Here is a 17337-nt window from a genome sequence, read left to right as displayed (position 1 = left end):
TTATAAATTCCACATCCATCCTAGCAAACAGTGAGGTACCCAATGCTCCATTTTTTATTCCAGTTCCTCACATCAGATTTTGGTGCTTTTGTAGATTCTTTGGTAGATACCTTCTACTCTGCACATTCTAAATACCAATTAACCCACCTGCAACAATGTTCTCTGCGATCTGGATGATGTAAGATGACTGGCTGAATTTGGGCGGGTTATCGTTTTCATCCTGGAATAAAAAAAAGACCAATTAAATCAATTATTTTCCCCCGATTCATGACTTACAGCACTGCTTATTGTGTTCAGGAATTTGTGACTGCCCTCAATCTGCATAAAGGAGATAAATGGACAGTATTGGTTTAATTGTTAGAAAAGTGTGTACACATTTTCAAATATAAAGCAACTTCACATTTTTACATTCATACACACACACAAACAGCTTCAACTCCCACTCATACACAGACCAGTGTGAATTGGGGCTTTTCACTTCAGGCTCAGACCGCAGATGCCTTGTGAAGCAGACTGTGTGTGTGTTTGAGTGTGTATGTAAATGTTGTGTGTGAGTATGTGTTCTGCCAGTGCTACCGCATTGACATTTATTGATTAAATGGGAGCTAATTACTGAAAGTTAATTGGCTGCATGAATTATCACCTCACACAGGCATTAATACTACACAACCGGGACAGGTCAGGCCCTTAAATTATGAAAACCAACCAACAAAATATCATTGTTTTTTTTCTAATTTTAATCTCAGTTAAAGTATACTTCATTACAGGAGCTCCAAATGTCACTTAATTAATAATAATATACTTCCTTAGAAAGCACTATGAAGCATGTGACTTGTTCAATGATGCAGGAATTCTGGTTCTACAGGTATAATAGATATAGAAGGTGGGAGACTTTCAATTTGTGCAACAATATTCACTGAATAGATTTAAAATGTGATGGAGAATCACAAATTAGAAGGTCTATGTTTCAATGCAAGAACAAACAATACATTAAAGAAACTGATTCTGAGCAGGTTTCTTTTTTTTGCCTGAAATTTTAAAACCTCCCATGTGCAACAAATAAGAATTATCATAATTGACAGAAATTAACATGAAGAGAGTGTGAATGAGGCTTAATGAAGGAAAATTTTCATAATGAATAAGCAATTTCCTTCGAGATTAATAAAGTTTTCTAATTCTGATTCAGATTTTTCTAGAATTTTTTGGAATTAAATCTTTTTGATTTAGTCAACTTCACCAGTTCTGTTTGGGGAACACCAGGAGTATGCAACACAATTGTTCATATCTGAGACACTCTACATAACATGTAAACACACCCTTATACTTTTTAGATGAAAAAAAAATAGTCTGCCTTGACTCTGGTTGTCTTATAGATTTAAGGAGATTTCAGAGGAGTAACACATGTGAACATGTCTCGACCTGCACTGTTCCTGGCACTCCAGGCCAGGTTTTGCTGACATTTTTGTGTCCATCGTGTGCCTAATTATCCTTGAGTGTTTTCGCCCTGTTGTGTTCTTCTATTGTCATTAAATCCCTGTTTTGTTTTTGGAATTGTATGTTTGTATCCTAACTTCCTTATGGATTTAATATGAATCTGGAAGGAAGGTGTAAGATCAAAATAAACACTGCATAGAAGTCGTGCCCAAAATTAGCAGAGGAATGTCATGGTCATTTTGGGCTTTCTGTAATTCTTGGGTGTAATAATTATTTAATCCTTTTGAAACAGGAATATTTGAACAGATTTTTATCCTGACTATAAAACAATTCCCTTTTGTGAATAATCCCTGAGCTCCTTAGACTTTACCATTTGCTGTGGCTGATGGCACAGAAAAGATATAAGAACATATTACAAGGCTTTGGCCCTTGTCAAGTTAAGAGACTATATAATCTAAAGTGGTTATATGTGCAGTTGTGCTTCAAAGTTTTAGTTTAAGGTTTTTTTTTTTGTACTGTTTCTTAGTTGAATTTTTAGGGTTATACATTACGCTTAATTCCACTGTATTCATCTGAGATCTGGGAAATATTCTAACCTGTGCACCAAATAAAGATGTTGTGCTGTTATCAATTCATGCAAAGGGACTGTAATCACTGACTACAATTACTATGACATTTAAGCCGTAACAATATATACCACTGACTGCAACTGTTAGTGTTTGATATCATTTTATAATTGATTTACATAATGAACAAAACTAAGCAAGAATGCTACAGGAGTCCAATATAACCTTCTCTAAAATTTTGGAAATCATTTGAAGGTAATTTTTTAAACTCAGATTCAGGAAAGGCTGGAGTATCATTTTACAAAGACAACATGCCAGATGCAAAACCAGTAAGAACAAACCATGCATACCATCACAAATCAATTCATCCCTTCATTTCAAATAACAAACTTGTCAAGGCAGATTTTCATCTGCATCTACTCACAAAAACCTCAATGGTAATTGGCACGGTGCTGTTGAGAGGTGGGTCCCCTCCATCTTTGGCCATCAGTGTTAAATAGATCATCCCATCACGTACCAGCTCGTAGTCTAGAGGTCTGTTCACTGTGATCACTGCACACATTACATTAAAGGCAGGAAAATTAGCTCTGATATCATCCTGCCATGAAACCATTTAGCAGAGATACATTCAAGTATAAAAACACTTGAACTCTTAATCACATAGGACACAGTGTGTGGCATGGGAGTAGCCTAGTGGATTAAACACTCGCCTATGAACCAGACTACCACAAAGTCACAGGTTACTTCCATATTGTCTCTGTGTCAAGAACTGATTCCTGAGGGGGTGGTCTAGTTCTGCATTCTTTTGCCACAGCCGACTTTTTAACCCCATGGACTATTATCTTCATGTCTCCTTGGTTCATCAGAAGACACAACCAGTCCCCTGTCCCCCAATCAAGTCATGGCTTCATTTTCAGCAGGGTCCTGGCACGCATGGACATTCACCACATGGTCGTCGATGCCTGCATCACTGTGTGGAAGTGTGTGAGGTGAGAAAGGAGCATCTTATCCTTTCAGGGTTTCTGGACAAGGACAGGAGTGGGGCAGATAGAGGAGGATTGAGGTCATATCCCTGGTGCCAAAGGTGATTGGCCAAAAGCTACAGGGTGATTGATCGGCATGGACCCATCCACACTTGCCTGTGGGCTGTCCTCGTGCCTATTGGAAAGGCACGTCAGGAGTCATGAAAAGGACCAGGAACTGACTCTGGAGGGGGTTCTATGATTTGGACTGGTGTATTCCTCATTACCCTGATCATGTGCTGTTGTTTTGTATATCTAAATGTTTGTTTTCTGTACCACGTCCTCGATGGGTCATTAAACTGTGTGTTTTGTGCGTGCTCATGTTCTTTGTAATAAACCATTTTTGAGAGTTGTGCGAATGTGTCTGTCTTTCCACCATGTTGCCGTGACACCTTGAGCAAGACACTTAACCCTGAGTGTCTCCATGGAGACTTGTCCCTGTAACTACTGATTGTAAAATGCTCTGGATAAGAGTTTCTGCTAGATGCTGTAAACGCATGTCACCAGCTGAGCTCCAGGCTCTCAGTGTTGAGGGGTCATGGCGGCATTTGGACTACTGACCTGCGTAGCCTTCCACAATGCTAATGGTGAAAAAGCTGGGGAACTGGGAGATGTAGGTGATGGAGTATGACAGAATGTTGTTTGGGGGTGAGTCCTCATCTGTGGCCTGCAGAGAGAGAGAGAGAGAAAAACAATTCTGGTTGAGAAGGAGTAGAGAAAGATTTCTGGATTTTTGACATGAGTTTTACTCTTCACTGAAACACTATTGTCACTTTTGTTATGTACTAACTACTTGCATCACAAACTGGTATTCATTCAGATTCATTTATTTCACAATTTACTTACTGATTAGTTTACTTTATTACTTACTTACTCATTTACTTATGGTTCAGTAGTGGCCTAGCAGTTAAGGAAGTGTGTGTACCACAGCTAACTGCTCAGCTCACTGGTTTTGATTAGCTGCCGCTAACCTTAAACACTTGGGGTTTTAATATAAAGTCTATGAGGAACTGCTGTGTAAGCAGTTTGCCCCACTGCATAAAACCAAAACAACAAAATGGGCAGGAAGAAAAATGGAGGAGGAAGGGAAAAGAGTAAAAACAATGTATTTAAACTGATATTACCTGGACATAAAGGGGCATGGCACAATAGAAGTTTCAAGAATGAACTGTTTTTAATATATTAACACATATAGGCCACAGCTTGGAGACATGGACTTTACATTTTCCATTTTACAGAGTCATGTTGTTGTAATCCCTGAACTACTTCTTTACCACACACATACATATTTTGCAGAAGACAGTACAAGCAATAATGTGCAACAATCGTTGCAGTCCAGAATGTGTTACTTCCCAGGAACAAATGAAAGAAATGTCAAATAATAATAAATGTCCTTAATTGTGTACATTAATCCCACAGACAGGTTAATGATCTGGTTTCCATGGCACCTATGTTTGACATGCTTTGGTAGGAAAATTGTGAAGTGAAAGTGAAGAGATTGTCATTGTGATACACAGCACAGAACATGGTGCACACAACGAAATGTGTCCTCTGCTTTTAACCATCACCCTTGGTGAGCAGTGGGCAGCCATGAAAAGTGCCTGGGGAGCAGTGTGTGGGGATGGTGTTTTTGCTCAGTGGCACCTTAATGGTGGGGCTTGGAATTCGAACTGGCAACCTTCTGATTATGGGGCCACTTCCTTAACCACTAGGCCACCAATGCCCCAGATACAGGACGACAGTGGTCATCCAGCCCCCCACAAGACTTTCTTATCAAGACACCTCATCCCATTTGCTGGCTTTTGAAACCTCTTTTTTTAAGGGAGAGGTCCGCACAGCACTCCACTACTAGTAATTTGTGTTGATTTTTATAGTCACAACATATGTTCTGTGAATTAAATTTTTTGCCCTAGTTCTAAAGTGTTCTTAGAGCTTAAACACTGGATACAACTCTGACCTGATGTACCAAACAATTGGGCAACTTACCCGGGCTCGGACCACCTGCTGAGGTATTTGCTGGTTCTCCTGTAGGGAGCCAATGTAGGTGTCCTTCTGGAAGAGTGGTGGATTGTCGTTTACGTCCAGCACGTTGATACGGAGACGTCCTGTGGTCTCCTCCCCGCCACCGTCTCGGGCAAGCACAGTCAACGTGAAGCGCCTCATCAGCTCGAAATCCAGCCGACCTCTCAGAGTCACCCAGCCTGATTCAGCAGCCAGCGAAAACCTGGAGACAAATATATATCTTACCATTCATGACTCCTCTCTCAGGGACACTAACAAGACACAATCAGCAAATGCTAACACCCTATTAATATCATATGCTGATCATATGCTGCATTTTCAGGCAGAATATTATGAAAGTAAACAAAAGAGCATGAGGAGCTACAGATTGGAAATTGAGTAATTCTGTCCCTTCCCATCAGACCATCTGCAGAAGCTCCTTACTGATCAGGCTCGTCGCTGAAATAATAGCGTACCACTCCAAACAAGCCGATGTCATTGTCTGTCGCCTGGAGACACAGAGAGAGAGGGAGCGATAAATGACATTCATGTCTAGCAAGCATTCTGTGTGTGTGTGAGTGTTTCCTATAAATACACCTCTACATCTAAGACTGGATGTATGCTGAGGGGAAGAATCAGAATAGTGTTTATTGGACATGTATGTGAGCAAACACAGAAGGAATTTGAGTCCGGTTGATGATGTCTCTCAAGCAAAACAGTATAAAACAACAATGTTTACAAGCAGTATAAAACAACAAAGTACAAATGTACATAATCTGCAATGCTGTAGGTGATTGGTAGTGTGACAGTTCAGCTCTTTAGAAATGTGACTTTGAGGAGAGACAAACTGTTTCTGCGTCTGCTGGTCCTAGTCTACAGACTTTTATATCGTTTGCCCGAGGGCAGCAGGTCAAAAGGTCTGCGTCCAGGGTGTGAGGGATCTCACATCCCTGGATCTGTGATGATCTACCCAGCCCTGTTCCTGGCTCTTGATGTAGAACTGGATCAGCAGCTCTTATTGAAGACTGGGCTTCTTCCATTGCCTCAGGAAGTACATCATCTGTTGCATCTATTTGAGGTCTCCACAGAAGACACTGGGCAGTCTGATATGGTAAGGGGGAGCAGTGTTGAGGTGATGTCTCCTGAAGATCAATGTCATCCACACAGTCTTGAGCTTGTTCATCTTCAGGTTGTGGTGACTGCACTAGAGTACCAGTCACTCAACTTCCTGTTGGTATGCAGACTCAGCACCATCCTGAATGAGTCCAAAGAAGGTGGTGTTGTCTGCAAGCTTCAGTAGTTACTGAAATAAAGCCACTACGCACTATAGTGGCTTTATTTTAGTAAGGACCTAGAGTAATTAGCATGTAACATGTGACATTTGTATATAACATCCTCTATGTACCAAGACTTTTCAGATCATACTCCTAAACCTACTTCAGGAAACAGAAGAACAGGCATACTCACACACACACACACACACACACACACACACACACACACACACACACAGTCCAGTGTTGATGGATTATGATGCGTTGGGCTCTAGGCTCAGCTAATGGAGTTTCAGTTGAGTGGGCGTACGGTCACTGCAATGTGAGCGTCGGTCTGTAAGGTGTGTGAGTATTGATTTACTGTGTAGGGTCAGTGTGTGTGTCTTGTGTGCTAGCACAAGTCCAGGGTTGAATAAACCACACTTCAGGGTTCTCTACCAGCCAAAGGCAACTCAGTCATTTTTTATGGTTGGTGGGTACCATTTGTTTAGGGATGGTGGGTACCTTTGTCATCTACATACGCCATGTTCTGTCTTACACAAGAGCAACTGTGAGTCATTGCAGTGAATTCGAAATGACAGGAAACAGGAACACTCAAATCTGTATGTATGTCTGCAATGCTCCTGCATTGCAAAAGAATAGGTTGTAGAGTAGTTGATACTAGAATGACGGTTAAGGTTGGTTTTATATATCATATTCACTGGTTACATTGGTTTTAATAAAGATTTGTTCAGAGAACAAAAGAGCAGAGCAGTGTGGTCTGCAGTAGACAGAGAGGCAGATTTAAAATCCCAGTCAGGTTTTCATATTAACCTGTGAGCTTTCATCTGTCTCACCTCCATGACCCAAGTGCTCAGAGTTACTGAGCAGAAAGCTCCTTCTCATCCTCTTCCACCCCAACTTGCCTGTCCCTATCACCCTCTGCCTGACTGACAGGTTCATAAGTGTTCAGATGATAGCGCCAAGGGTGTTACCTTGATGTCCGCAGCCATGGTGACAGGGTGCTAATAAAGGCTGCACAGGTGTCGTCACAATGGACACACCCACCAAGGGGCAGAAAGACTCACCAAATGTCAGTGCCTTTCTGTATGTTATATTAATGTCAATAAAACAATTATGGAATGACTATGTTTTGCGTTCTTGCCTCAGTTATTCTTTCTCCTTACAAACATAACCCATCATGTATTTTAAAATACCTTGTGATTTGTAAATGCCATTTTCTAGGTCACAGTTGATTATCTGATACAAAAATAGTTTTCACTGATTTCAATTCAATTCACCCTTTCTCAACATTTTGATTGTGAATAACCCCGATCACCTGATCAAGTCAGAAAGGAATGTAGTGTAAATGCTAAAGCAGTCTGACAATTTACAATTTACTTGTCCAAACTGAACAAACTCATTCTGTCCTGATAAAATATTGGGCCGGGTAAGAATATGTAGTCACAGGTTTCCTGGGTGTGCCTGATGTATACAAACTACATCAGTTTAATCCACTTTAGATGATTACAGGATGATCCCATAAAATCCTGTACAACATTTGTCTTGAGTTACTGTAAATGAAAAACGGGTGGAAAGACAAACGGTGGTGTCACTGCTCCTCAGCTCATTTGAAGGGCTCCTCAAAGGTGCGCCTCCTAATTAAAAGTGATTAATATGTAAACGAGCCTCGGCAGAGTTGGAACAAGATCAGTCCCTGCAAGTCTTAAAAGTTGCGGTGGCAGCAGGGCTGAGAGGTGGGAGTATTAAAAAACTCAGCCCAAATCCCACACTAAGCTCTTTAGGACTGCGTGCGCAGTAATCCTTCATAGCTGATTGCCAATAAAAAAGTCCTCAACCTCCCAGGTCCCCGGGCACTAACTACAAAAGAGAAATTAGTTCTCAGTTGACCAGTCTGGTTAAATGATGTGTTCTTCTCCATCAGAGTTTGCCAGCAGGCATTTGAATGAGTGTGTGTATGTGTGCTATTAATGTTCATTCTCTTTGAGTGCACTGCTGCTTTTTTGTGCTCTAATGAAGAAGAAAGCAAGTTCTGATCTCAATTTTGCATAGGAGTGACTGGACCAGTGCTACCAGTGCTGGTTCTTGCTTGCGATTAAGCATCATGAAAGACTGCATCTAGGTCTCCATCTTTGGGGCAGCAGTGGCCTAGCGGGTAAGGAAACAGACCTGTAATGGTAAGGTTGCTGGTTCAAATCCCAAACTGCCAAGGTGCGTTATTGCTGCCCACTGGTCACCAAGGGAAATGGGCTAAATGCAAAGGACACATTTAGTTGTGTGCGCCATGTACTGTGTTGCAGTGTTTCACAATGAAAATCACTTCACTATCACTTTTATATATCAACTCATCTAATTCAAGGGTACTGTGGCATTGTTTCTTTGGTAGGCATGAGTGAAGACTGACAGTTCCTTCCACACCTATTTCCCTTCAGGCAAAAATTGGGGGAAAAGGCAGTTTGCCACCAATTTCTTCCAGCATTTACATACAGTATTTACGCTCTTATCCAGAGCGCCTTACAAAGTCCCCCTGAAGACACTAAGTGTCTTGCTCAGGGTAGTAAGTGGGGTTTGAACCTGTGACTTTGTGGTCTTCTTGTTCATAGGCGAGTGAACAATTCCCAGAGACCTGAGACCTAAACTCCTTCACTAGGTGGAAACAGCTGAACTGTCTGAATTCATCGTGGACCCTGAGGAGATATCTGATCACCATGCTAAACTGTATGGTATCTTCTAAACCTGAAAATATAGGTTTGTGTCATTGTGAAACTGGAGTCAAAGGCAGTATCAACACACAAACAAAAAAACTGGTGAGGGCTGTTCTCCATGAACTGAGGTATGTTTGGTCCTCCTTGACACTTATGAAGGCATAAGTGAGCTATAGTGACAGGGGTGGAGGATGGTAGCAGCGGGGGTGGTGAGGTCAGGTGGGGCGAGAGGATTATCATTTGTCTGTATCAGCAGGACACTAAAGGGGTGACACCGTCTTGCACTTTATATCTTAAGTGACCTGGAATGTGAAATGATGGAGGCTCTAAAATTGCTTCTCTGCCAATGTTACAGCAAACAGGAGAAGCTGAAAAAGAAACCAATTACCAGCTGTCAGGCCTGTCATCAAAGAGACACGACCCTGAACACAAACACACACACACACACACACACACACACACACACACACACATACACTCCCCACATGTGAACCACACATATACATAAACAAAATCACACATGCAATACTCAAACATACACCCACACGTCAGAACTACACACCAACTATGCCTATACGCTCACATAACACAACTAGACAGACACAGATGAATAGAAACACACACAGCAGAACTACAGCTAGACACATAGATGAGCCACATACATGCCTGCACACACAAACACACACACATACACACACTTGTATACACATAAAACCATGCAGTACACACTCTCCATCCCATAGGCTGTGTTCTTATTTCTAATTTGATAAAGAATGCAAATGGACATGTGTGTTTGCATGTGTGAGACATCCAAAGAGAGGCAAAGCAACAGTAGAGGTTTTACTGCAAACACTTTGGCGTAATACTGATGAAGAGTGAGTTTTTATGGCTGCGTTATCTCCAAAGCCATTTGACAGCAGGTGTGAGACCCAACAAAACACCCAGACACTTAATAACAGTGACAAGCAACTGAGTCGCTGAGCAGAGGGGCGTTTCAGTGATTAACTAATTACTGAAGCATTTTCAGTAACAGGTTTCAGATGGTCCTGCAGCATCAGGCCACCAGTACAAACCCTTCCCCCCTATCCTTTACTGCCCACCTCCACACAGCTCTGCTGTTCAGTGCAATATAAAATTTGGCCATTCCCAAACCTTCCCATACAGCTCATTTATCCCTCACTGCCTGCCAGGTTCACCCTTGTTTTTTTTACCTCAAAATACCTCACGACACCTGAACCAGAGAGAAGTAGAAACAGAATAGATCACAAGACTTGTTCCCAGAAGAGATGCCTAAATAATGCAGTGTTATCGGAGATGCTGAATTCCAGGATACAGGAAGGACGATGACAGCCTCTGGTGGGAGCATTATCATCACTTACTGGATTATTCCATCAGTGCAATTAAACCAAATGAGTAAACAGACAGACACACACACACGCACACACAGTCAAGTGAAAGTTAAGTGATTTTCATTGTGATACACTGCACAGCACATGGTGATTACATCGAAATGTATCCTCTGCTTTTAACTCATCACCCTTGAGCTATGACAGCCACGACAGACGCCCGGGGATCAGTGTGTGGGGACAGTGCTTTGCTCAGTGGCACCTCAGTGGCACCTTGGCGGATCAGGATTCCAACTGCAAACTTCTGATTACGGCGCCGCTTAGCTTCCTTAACCGCTGTGGCATTAAGTCACAAATACAGATACACAAATTATAGAGATTATGTCACAAATACAGATGTGCTGCTTCTGACATTTTGTCTCCTGATCAGATACACTGCTTCTCATTACATAGTTCCCATTACTCTTTGTTTCTCCTAAAGTGGTGGTGTGAGGATGGTGGTGGTGGAGATGTTGTATGAAAATTTCTCATATGTGTTCAATTGGGTTGAGAGCTGGTAATCAACACAGGAGTATGACAACCTTCATCTCAGGTTCTGTACTTGTTTATTCAGATTTCTTCTACTTGTTATAGCTATTCTCTCTTCTGCATGACTCAACTCTAAAACCTACTTTTCCTCTGATGACTTTCTGCTGCTTGGATGGTGCATAAGCTCTTCCTGTGTTTACTGCAGGGGTTTCTATTCCTACCTGTTTCTGAACTGTGCACACACACACACACACACACACACACACACAGTAAAATCCATTAGCAGTATAATGGCTAAAGGAAAGGAAGGAACCCAAAGGGGCAACTGTGTTAAATAATAAATGAATGAATACAAACAAAAAATGGCTCCCAGAGAGACAAGGAAAACAAAGAGCAATTCTACAGTCTTGACAAGGGGGAGACATGCTGCTGCCCCTAGAAGGGGGCAGGGGGGGCTTTAAAGCAGCATAAATATTTATAATGACCCATTATGACTCCCCTGGTTCATATAAACAAAACGGAATGTGCACTTGTGTGTTTCTATGTAGATATGGCTGTGCCCACTTTGGACTGTAGATGTCTGTACTGGTGTATTTGAGGTGTTTTCTGGATGAAATGCATCAACTTTAAACTTCTATAAAACTGTGATTAAAATCAATTCAGTTGACAAACACATTTTGGAGTGACACCAGGCTTGTCGCCTTCTGACATATTTTGTGTCATATTTTATTGGATAGGAATAAAGTGGAAAGATGACAATATATTTGTCATCTCAACATTTATTTACATGATTGGCCTGATTGACACTGAATGTTGTAGCCAATTCATCATCTGACTGATCCTAGTCAAAAAACAATAGCAGCCATTTAGAATGAGTTATAAGGCCAGAAATACATCTGTGCCATAGCCATATCTGGTCATACTCGTGGACATCTGAGCCCGTGTGGGACACCCCCTTTTTGTGGGTGTGGTGCACAGAATGTGCAAAAGAGAGTTTCCAACCACAGCCAGTTGCTGTAGTTTTGGCATAATGCTGTTGCACATGGAAACAAAAAGGTCCCCTAAAGGACCACTAAAAGGTTTTTTGCTTTTAGTGGCCCCCTAATACTATGTCTGAAGTTTATTTCCAGAATTCAGCCTTGGTTCCCCAGGATGCACCGTTTTGGTTTCTATAACTTTAAATGATAATGGAATTTTAATGGAAGGGGTGAGAAATTCTCTGGGTGGAAAAAGCAAGAGAAATGGCAGGTAACCTTTTTTCTATATGGCGTCATAATGAGCCAAATTCCAGATCCGACCATCTGAGCTGTCTCTGCACGGCAAAACAAGATGGCCAAAGCACTCTTAAACCTTTTGCCTTTTCTTGTCACTGCAGGACATTAGACAGGCTATTCTATTCTTATTAATGTTAAATAATCTCTCAAAGAACAATTTTCATGATCCTTTAACATTAACACTTTAACATTAACACCAACTTTGTTGACCAGTCATATAAGGTAGGGTCCTGGTAAAATGTCAAGGCATGCAGTCAGTTGAGTCAGTATAAGACAGAACGTTGTTAACACAGATACAATGTAAACTGCTCTCCAGCTCTCTTCCGCTCTGTGATCCATCAAATATCACTCCCCAACAGATTCCAACTTGGCTCTTATTTAGCCTCTTAATTTCATATTAAGAGTCATACAGTCATGGCCAATTTTAAAGTTTATGAAATGAGTCAATATTTGCAGTGTTGTTTTTTTTGGGGATTAAGTTCATTTTGGCAAATTCATCTGATCACTCTTCATAACATTCTGTATTATATGTAAATTAACAAAAGCAAAAAAATAAAAGACAAATAAAAGACCAGTATTTATGTCATTCTCAAAACTTTTGGCCATAACTATAGACAATTTATTGGAAGTGCTTCATGTTTGATAAAATTTGAGGCAGTGTAAAATTCTCTTGTTTTGTCTGCGAGTGTGCTCATTAGGGCCGGTTCTAAACATGCATATATGAAGAAGCATGCAACAGAGATGGGAAATGGATGCGATCGGGGGTTCTATGGATAACTGTTTTTGTCACGTAATTGGATTGAACTTTGTCAGGCCTCTACCCTACGCTACCCAACTTGGGTGTCCCAACTGAAGGTTGAGCTTCTGCTGGTGTAGCTCTTAGGGTTACTAAGAGATGCAAACCCGCTGACCACAGCAAAAAATGTAATGAATTTAATGAACTAAAAAATATAATGAACTAAAAACATAACATTTACCTTAACTGGATGAATAATATCAAATATATTCAAACTCAACAATTACACCTCTCACTGCTGCCAATATTTACAAAATCAAAAATGGAAGGCCAAGTTTATTAAAATATATCAGGATATGAAAGGAGAAACCTGTTGAGTGAAGAGATTAAAGCGGTGCAGGGTTTTGTGTAGGGCATTGATGGGCACAGGTCCTCCAGATGGCTCTATGCAGAAGACAGGCTTACAGTGGTGCTTGTGTGATCGAGTAAGAAACAGTTCTCATCCAGACTGAAAAACAGACTAGTCCCCCACTAGTATACAAATATATTTTTGTATATATGTTGTTAATTATCTCATGATAATTAATATGATTTTATAATATGATTTTGATGACAGAGATTTTCTGCTACCTCAAAGACTCCCACTGTTGTGCAGCTGCCTACTAGAAGTGTAACTGGGGATAAAAAGCCTTAGCCGACAAGTACAGATTTTTAAATGCATGGGTTTCTTTGCACACACTACGAGCGCTAGAATAAGAGGAAAAGAAATATGCAGGGAAATAAAAGCAAGTTGAAAACATAACTGCCATAGGCAAGCCTCCGTTTCATCTCCTCAGCATCCATTTTTGCAACTCTCATGACCTGACCTGACCTGACCCAACCAAATCCCGACTAAAATTGAGAGCCAACCTAACACGAACCGACTCGAGATTTACAGCTCTACTGCTTACTGAGAAACTTGACACTGGCTCATTTGCATACTAACAGTGACGGCATTTTAGTGGACTCTGCTCAGTGCACTTTAGTGAACTTGACCTTGCAACCATGTATGTATTTTGAGTTCTGGCAATCGCCACACACCTGCAGGTTTGTTTTAGTTTCCCTTTTTCGGCCACCGCGCCATTGTTTATTTGGGTTTCTTGTTTATTTATAATAAAACCCCCTTCCCAGCATGTCCAGCCTCTGCGCTTCTCTCCCCCGTCAGCACGCAAGTGTGACAAATATATAATTTTCCATATTCAGTTTGTGGGTAATTTATTATTTTCTTTCTCAACTTCTTTAAGTTTTAAGGAGGCAGGATATTTGTTTAAGGGGGCTCTGCCCCACTCTTGTCCCAGCATAGAGCCGGCCCTGGCACTCATCAAAAATAGGCCCTTTCTCATCTCAGTCTTTTCTGAAAAGTGGCTTCATGGGTTGATGCCACTTTTCAGAAAAGCCTATGAGATGAAAGAGGGCCCATGTTTTATTAGATTAATCTTGTCCATTATTGTCTAGAAGCATAGACCATATATAACCTTTGAAAAATATTCTAGCAGTGAGGTTGAGCATCAATATTTGAGTGGTCAACAGGGTATAAGGCAGAGATAAGGTGCAGAACCAGCAGTCAGTCACATCCAAGGTCATTAGAATGTCATTATTTAGACAATGAAGCATTTATAATAACTGCAGGTCCAAAAACCTTAATTTTGTACTAATTTTGTCATTACATTAAACAGGTCATATAAGCTTGTTGGGTTAAATGAAACCAAAAAAAAGGTAAACGTAACCAAGGGTTACAGTTGTAAGATGGAAACTTCCAGGTCCATGAAGATCCCCCACTTTATCGCCAAGCTGTGGCTTTCTGCTTATAAGAAGTGTGCCAAAAGGTCAACAAATGGTCTGAGGAGCCATGACAGGAAAATCTTTTGGGGGGCTGGATGACCACTGTATTCCTGTCTCAGGAGTTCTGTTTGGACAAGGCAGAAAAATCAAAGGACAATATGATTGGTCTGTGGCAACTTCGAGGGCTCATCTTTCGGGGCCTTTCTCTCTCTCTATTTCTGCAGGTCCAGGCTCCCTCTCTGGAGCTTGACCCCCTTCTTTTTCTCTCTCTTTCTCCATTTATTTTCATTTAGATTTTCTGTAACATTGGTACCATTTTACATACAATATTCACATATAACTCCAATAGTAATCTTCCTGTGTTAATAAATTAGAAACTGTTCATTCTTGTATCTTCTATTGAGCCATGCCTCTGTATGTCTGGGTAACATCAGAGCATCATGAGTACAGTGATTTTTACATAGTTCTGTAGTATTTACAGCTGAATGGTAGACCTGATGATCACTATTAACAATAAAAGTCAGAAACTGCATATGAAGTTCTATTTAAAACCCTTGGCATAAAGTGGGGGGTAAAAGTCAGTCAGCAAAAGAGAGTGCAGACAGTAAAACAGGGTTGTTTGTCATTAGTGTTTTCAGAGAATTTGTACTGTCTGTGTGTGTCTGTGTGTGTATGTTTTTGTATGTGTATGTGCTGAAAACTGTTCTACTGATCTGGGGTAATACTTGTGTTGCTTATTTCAGTGTATAATCATGATGGGTGCATGTGCATGTGCATGTGTGTGCCTGGGTGTTAAAGGTCCTGAAACTCGATCAAAGACTTTCTGTATTTGAATGTATCATCCTGAATTAATTAAGTAGCATAGGAAAGTATTTTTTGTGTTAATGCATCTGCAAGTATACTCACTTTTATCTGTATAAGCGACATCCCCAGTGGTGTGTCCTCTGACAGGCTTATGTTGTAGACGGTGCTGCTAAAGATGGGCCTGTTGTCGTTCTCATTAATCAGGTCGATGAAAACCCTTGCGAAGCCCACATGTTCTGACAGAGACTCATTTGCATAGAGCTGCAGCACACAGGAGAAAGAAGAGGTGGCTCATAAATCTCTGCATTACACTGTCTTAAAATATAATATATATATCTTTAATTGCGCTTTATATAAAATGTTGCCATCTGGAGAAATAAAACAACTGAATTTGGGACAAAGAAACAAAAAAATGCCCAGATCCAACTCATCTGCAGAAACAAATGAACATTTCACTCCACAAAAACAGATGACCAGAACACATTTCAGATATCAGAGCTGGTGTGATGATCCACAACATTTCAAGTAATTGCACAAATTGTGCAAACTGAAATTTTGACAAGAACATACAGGGAATGCATTAATGTAGAAAAATCCCAGGGCATGGTACTGGTACATCAGGAAAGAGGAATTCTAATTAAGAGGGATTCTGAATCCACATTGTATATGTGAAATCATACACTATAGCCTCCCAGAAACCCCATTATTGTGGCCACTCCCACATATCCATTAGCCCTCGCTCTCATCTTTCAGTGTTGGCTTTGACACAGCCAACATTCAACATATATATACCAATTCATATTTCCACCCTCCTGTACCTTGTGTCAACTTCTATTATAAATAATGATTGCTAGTGTGGACATGGCAATAGAAATAACCCTGACACAATTCAGAACTGTATGAATGCTTAATTAAGTTATTATCATACATGTACATGAAACTAAAATGCATAAAAACATTTTTACTTTAATAAAAATTCATAGTGGGAGTCAAACAAATCCTTCAGTGTTTTACATTCAGTTTGATTTCTGTTGCAAATGTGGATTCATACATGAATGAGCAGGACCTGCTGAAAAGACACAAATCAAACAGGATGTCCCAGAGGAGTTTCCTTCCAATCTACACTCCAGCATAACAACACACAGCATTTAATTAAAAAAAATAAAGACGTGTGGAAGGAGAGACATTTTCCTGGAGCTGCAACTTCAGTTCACGCTGGGAATTTACATTTAGTCCCGGTCTTAAAAGACCACTTCTGACAAGAGTCTCATACATCTGCTGAAGCAGCGTGGCCTTCTGTGACATCAGGCCATGTTCTGCTCATTTTTCCTCCTGAGTTAAACCTGTTTTATGGCTCCGTAGCTGCATGCCACAAAGGACAAAGCCAGAGCTGCCCTATGAGAGATTTATAATGCTTTAGCACTGACGATAGAGCCTGTAGTTTATAAAGATAGCTGCTCCTGGCCTGCGGACCACCCCGATAAGAAGAACTACAGATACACAATTGGTTTCATAGAGACCCTGACGAGTAGATCCAACAAAGCATAGAGATCAGATCAGTCCCAGCAATGTCTATGCTAAGGGTTATTTTGCCTGACATGCCAAAAGACTTCTAAACTGTAATAAACACAAATAACATAAATTTATAAACATATATATGTATTATTTATAAATAATACATACTGTATCACCAAAATCTCAATGAACTTAGGTCTTGTGCAACAAATAAACTGTGTGTTACAACATATGTATAGTTTGTTGTGATATTTTCATATCAGGTTATATGTTTTGTCATAACACAGTTTTGCTGGTTCTGTTTTGTTCTT

General features: G+C 40.6%; 1 protein-coding gene across 8 annotated transcripts in view; it reads right to left on the bottom strand.

The window, feature by feature from the left end:
• Positions 1-17337, bottom strand: part of cdh23 (cadherin-related 23) — a 213103-nt gene that overhangs the window by 64324 nt on the left and 131442 nt on the right. For 6 of the 8 annotated variants that reach the window (XR_003748543.1, XM_028969157.1, XM_028969156.1 and 3 more), the window contains 6 exons: positions 15614-15772; positions 5468-5532; positions 5009-5246; positions 3584-3689; positions 2425-2552; positions 148-220 (listed from right to left, as the gene is read on the bottom strand). Coding sequence is in view for 7 of the 8 variants with exons in the window: in XM_028969157.1 (XP_028824990.1) it covers positions 148-220; positions 2425-2552; positions 3584-3689; positions 5009-5246; positions 5468-5532; positions 15614-15772 (769 nt within the window). In the remaining variant the exon portion in view is untranslated. Of the gene's footprint in view, positions 1-147; positions 221-2424; positions 2553-3583; positions 3690-5008; positions 5247-5467; positions 5533-5682; positions 6279-14698; positions 14832-15613; positions 15773-17337 lie in introns of those variants that run through there. The other 2 variants (XM_028969194.1, XM_028969202.1) reach the window with 2 other exon arrangements.

Source organism: Denticeps clupeoides, chromosome 2, assembly GCF_900700375.1.
Source record: "Denticeps clupeoides chromosome 2, fDenClu1.1, whole genome shotgun sequence".
Classification (NCBI taxonomy): domain Eukaryota; kingdom Metazoa; phylum Chordata; class Actinopteri; order Clupeiformes; family Denticipitidae; genus Denticeps; species Denticeps clupeoides.
This window is presented reverse-complemented; position numbering and strand designations above follow the sequence as displayed.